The sequence below is a fragment of the Manihot esculenta genome, unplaced genomic scaffold (genome assembly GCF_001659605.2).
Source record: "Manihot esculenta cultivar AM560-2 unplaced genomic scaffold, M.esculenta_v8 Scaffold66, whole genome shotgun sequence".
NCBI classification, from domain to species: Eukaryota; Viridiplantae; Streptophyta; class Magnoliopsida; order Malpighiales; family Euphorbiaceae; genus Manihot; species Manihot esculenta.
This window is the reverse complement of record NW_025215483.1, coordinates 114,285-118,956: the sequence shown is the minus strand read 5'-3', so window position 1 is coordinate 118,956 and position 4,672 is coordinate 114,285. Positions and strand designations below refer to the sequence as shown.

Genomic DNA, 4,672 nt, shown 5'->3' with positions numbered 1-4,672 from the left:
CCTTATTTAGTTGCCTATAATCTATACACAACCTTAGTGTCCCATCCTTCTTTTTTACAAACAATACAGGTGCGCCCCAAGGTGAAATACTAGGTCGTATGAAACCCTTGTCAAGCAATTCTTGTAATTGTATTTTTTAACTCTTTCAATTCTGTAGGTGCCATCCTATAAGGAGCAATAGAGATAGGTGCGGTGCCTGGTATAACATCTATGGCAAATTCCACCTCTCTCTCTGGGGGCAAACCAGGAAGATCATCAGGAAAAACATCAGAGAAATCACACACTGTGGATATGTCATGCACACCTAGATTCTCCTTTTTGGTTTCAAGTGCACTAACAAGGTAGGCTTCACAACCCTTACTGATTAATCTCCTAGCTGTAGCGGCCGATATAATATTAGACAAGTAATCTGATCTCTCCCCTACAACTACCACATCATGATCTGCAAGTGTTTTTAATGTAATTCTTTTTGATCTGCAATCTACTATTATACCCGATGCTTAGATAACCAGTCCATGCCAAGGATTACATCAAATTCTCTAAAGGGTAACTCTATCAAATCACCATGGAAAGTCTGATCATGAATAGATATAGGACAATCCCTATATACTTTACTCACTATCACACTATGACCAAGGGGATTGGTTACTATTATATCTTGGTTTAGAGAATCTGCCTGTAATTTCCCCTCATTGACAATGGGTAAACATATGTATGAATGTGTAGATCCTGGGTCTATCAATGCATGCACAGGTTTATCAAAGATTGAGAATGTACCAACAATCCGTCTGGAGTCTCTGTCCTCTTTAGCCCTGATGGCATATGCTCTAGCAGGTGTTCTGAAGTCTAGTCTATCTACTGTTTCAGACACCCTTTGACTGGCTGAAGTTGCCCCTTGATTACCTCTACCCCTTCCTCTTCCTCTAGATCCAGCAGGAATAGGCCTCTCTATAGGTGGTGCTGATGATACCTGTCCCCTAGGACAGTCTCTCATAAGATGCTCAGTGGATCCACACCTGAAGCATGCCCCTGTTAGTTTTCTGCAGGGTCCTAAATGCCTTCTACCACAGTGCTCACATATAGGGTATTGTCCCCTGCTTGCACTTCCTGAACTGGCTACAGAAGTACTAGTTTTGATGCCCAAACCTCCCTGCAAAACTCTGCGCTAGTGGCTGCCTTTGTCTTTGTACCTGACTCTGCCCTAATGATTGAGCACCTCTTTGTCTCTTCATAGGTGCTTGAGAGGCTGAGGATTGCCCCTGCATCTGGGTTTGCCCTCTCTTCTGTTGCCCTTTCTGTCTCCAGCTCTGTTCTTCTTCTTTTATCTTCTCTATATTCAACGCTGCATTTACCAGAGTAGAGAACTCTTTGATGGAATGGGCTGCCAAAAGCACCCTAATGTCATTATGCAAACCCTGCTCAAATTTCTTACATTTAGCTTCCTCTGTAGGCACCATTTCCCGGGCATACTTACTCAATCTGATGAAATCTTTTTCATACTCGCTAACAGTCATCCTGCCCTGTCTCAAATATAGGAACTCTTTTCTCTTCTCATCCATATACAAATCTCCTATATACTTCTTTCGAAACTCAGCCAGAAAGAATTCCCAAGTCCGCTGCTCAGATTGAACTATCTGTGATGTGGTGTCCCACCACTGATAGGCCTCTTCTTGTAACAAAGCAACTGCACAAGCCACACTGTCTGGTGGTGTGCACTGAAGCTGCTGCAACACTCTCTCTGTACTTTGCAGCCAGTACTCTGCTACTGGAGCATCATCTTCTCTTCTGCCTTTGAATTCCATAGCTCCATATTTTCTAAGCTTGTCTATTGGTGGTCTAGCAGGAGCCTGCATAGGTACTGCAACTGGTGGTGGCACCTGAGGTGCTGCCCCTGAAACTCGTCTAAACATATCTGCCAACTGTTGTAAAAATGCATCCTGTCCTGGCCTATCTTCACCATGAGGGGCTGGTGCAACTGCTGGCTCAATGGGTTCTGAGGGGGCATGACTTCCCACCTCCTCATCTATAGCACGTTGTGATTCCTCAGACATCCTCTGTAAACAAATAGGCCTGCATCAATTTTATAAAGATACATCATAACCTGGACACATTTGGCATGTACATTAATTATGCTATATCCTAGAACCGCCTAAACCCATGCTCTGATACCAAAAAATGTAACACCCCTTACCCGTCTATACAATAACTTAGTAAAGGATGCCACATACTATACTATATGCAATTACATATGTGGACTTAAGATAGCTTTGACCTTATAAATTGTTCTTTAGTTTGTTTAAATGCATGTTGATTCACAAAATAATTTTAAATGGAGAAACCGCAAAAGTCTCGCCTGTTTATTAGCAATTATCCCTGTGAAAAATAGTCATAAAATCTCAATATTTGCTCATTTCACATTATCAAATCCATAAATAGAACATAATAACTTAAGTTAGTCAACACATTTGTATATATTTGTACTATTTACAACACTCATTTACAGACTCTTGGTAGACTATTAATGTACATGCCAACCATAAACAACCTCTGTACAAATCTTGTGACTGACTGGTTATGATGATGTCTCTGTGCTGATGCAGAACCAGACCTCCTAACTGTTGCTTCCTCTATCTATTACCTGCGCATGGAAAATCCAATGCGCTGAGCTTATGCCCAGTGGGTAAATAACAACTTATATACTCATTCACATATAATAGGAATACTCATGACAGATATAATGAAATCATTTTATAAGGCAAATGAAATTTTTATGTGTCAGTGGGTGATAAGTGCCAAATCAAGTCATGCAGTTGTATAAATGTAAGGTCATTCATATTTTTGTAACCATCTTATGTGCATGCTAGCAAAGCATTAACAAGTCATATAATTAAATCTTAGCCCCTATAAACTCTTCACAGGATCATTTAGCTAGATAAGGGAAACTGTATCTGTATAGCACAAAGTGCCAAACTGTATGGCCCGGGGGCCGAATGTTGTGCCTGTATGGCTAAAAAGCCGGGAAACTGTATGACACATAATGTGTCGATAAGATCATATCATGTAGCCCATTAGGGCGCAGTACTGCTACACTGTATATGGCATGCCATACCCTTATGCTATCTATGACTCCCACTGAGGTTTACTAGGGCCAAGAATGCATAGTTTCATGTTAAATATTTATTGGTACTAAATAAGCAATCACATCAATAAAAAGAGTCCTTAAAAGCATTCATATATATGTAATAGAACATATTCACTTATGAGCATATTATTCAGCCATAAACATTTTACTATGTCATCAAGAATATGCATGAAAAGTTTTAGTCTCTTAAGCTAGCACGTGCGTAAAGCAGGCATGTCAAGTTAGCATGTGCGTAATTTGGCCACAAAGCTAGCATGTCAATCCCTTTTAGGTCAATATTTACATTAAGCTTTGTTTCTGCCTGAGATTGTATCACAGTTTTAAGTAGCTTATGGACACAATTAGACTCACTTTTCTTCATGAACGTTGTGTATTTATGTCTTATCTTTCTAACAAGATATATTACATCTAATTCTGACCTTCCTAACTTAAGTTATAAATTTTTCTTTGCAACCTGCTCAATCAGGTCCTAACCAGTACAGTTTTGGTATCTGTTTTTAATCTAACAAAACCTATCATATGCATACATTTTCATACAGATTCAAGCTTAAATTTCTTATACAGAGTTTTAGGTATACTTGTCAGGGTTCATTTGGAACTGGTCTTAATTCATTTCATTGAGTAAATCATTAGTTATGGTCTAGGAGATACATACTGCTCCGGATGCACAATTCCCTGTGACCAGCTTAGGTTCACTAGCAATTTTCACATACTTAGCTACAGATTCAGAATTTGGTCACTTCATGAAAGTTTGAGATTTGTGTCTTAGCTTTCATTTGGTATATGTTAGGCTTAATTTGAATGATCACACAATAAGTTATGAGGCTTCTAACACAGACTGTCCTGTTGGAACCTATTCTGCCAGTTTTATGTTTTTGGCTTCCATGTAGTATCTATGTACTTTAAGCCTTCCAATCATCATTTCAACATTCATATTACATATCCATACAATCAAAAGAGCATTTCCAGCAAACAAAACCAATCCCTAATGTTACATATTCATGAGAAAATCAAAGGAAAACAGAAGTTCATACAATCACCAAACCTTTTGCACAATCTTTTCAAAAGCTTTAGGTACACCTTAGTTACTCTCTTTCCTTGCCTTTCCCCTTTGATGTACCTTCCTCCCTTTGAGTTTGTTCTTTACAAAGAATAAGAAAAACAGGAGCTTTAATTCATTTAACAACATATAATTAAGAATATGTTTACCTAACCTAGTTTTCAATTTCATCACTTACCACTAAAGCACCTTAACTTCTCTCCTTCTTTCCTCCCTTTCTATGGTTTCCTTGCTGGTTATTACACTTAAGAACAGATTTTGTGTGGCTAGAGATTTTATCTTTTTGATGAACTATGGTGGAAATGGAAGATATGAAAGCAAAAGCTTTTTCTCTTTCCTTTTGGTGTAGCCACGGCAATGATGGACCAAATGAATGACAACTCTTTTCTTTCATGCTTAGTCATGCATGGCTAGGTGTCATATGGTGGGTTAGGTGTAAATATAGAAAAAGGTGGAGGGCAAACTTGGAA

General features: G+C 38.8%; 1 protein-coding gene across 1 annotated transcript; it reads right to left on the bottom strand.

Annotated features, from left to right (window-relative positions):
- Positions 1–487: 487 nt before the first annotated feature.
- Positions 488–2,051, bottom strand: LOC122723044. Its single transcript, XM_043953769.1, has 2 exons — positions 1,217–2,051; positions 488–1,116 (listed from the first exon to the last, which is right to left on the bottom strand). The coding sequence occupies exons 1-2, from the start codon at positions 2,049–2,051 to the stop codon at positions 488–490; spliced, it is 1,464 nt and encodes a 487-aa protein (XP_043809704.1).
- Between the last annotated feature and the right edge of the window lie 2,621 nt (positions 2,052–4,672).

Excerpts from the sequence above, each read along its gene's own strand:
- LOC122723044 (XM_043953769.1), bottom strand. The coding sequence starts at position 2,051 with ATGTCTGAGGAATCACAACGTGCTATAGATGAGGAGGTGGGAAGTCAT. Across the intron at positions 1,117-1,216 it reads ACCTATGAAGAGACAAAGAG|CCAGTTCAGGAAGTGCAAGC; the intron begins GTGCTCAATCAT and ends GTACTTCTGTAG.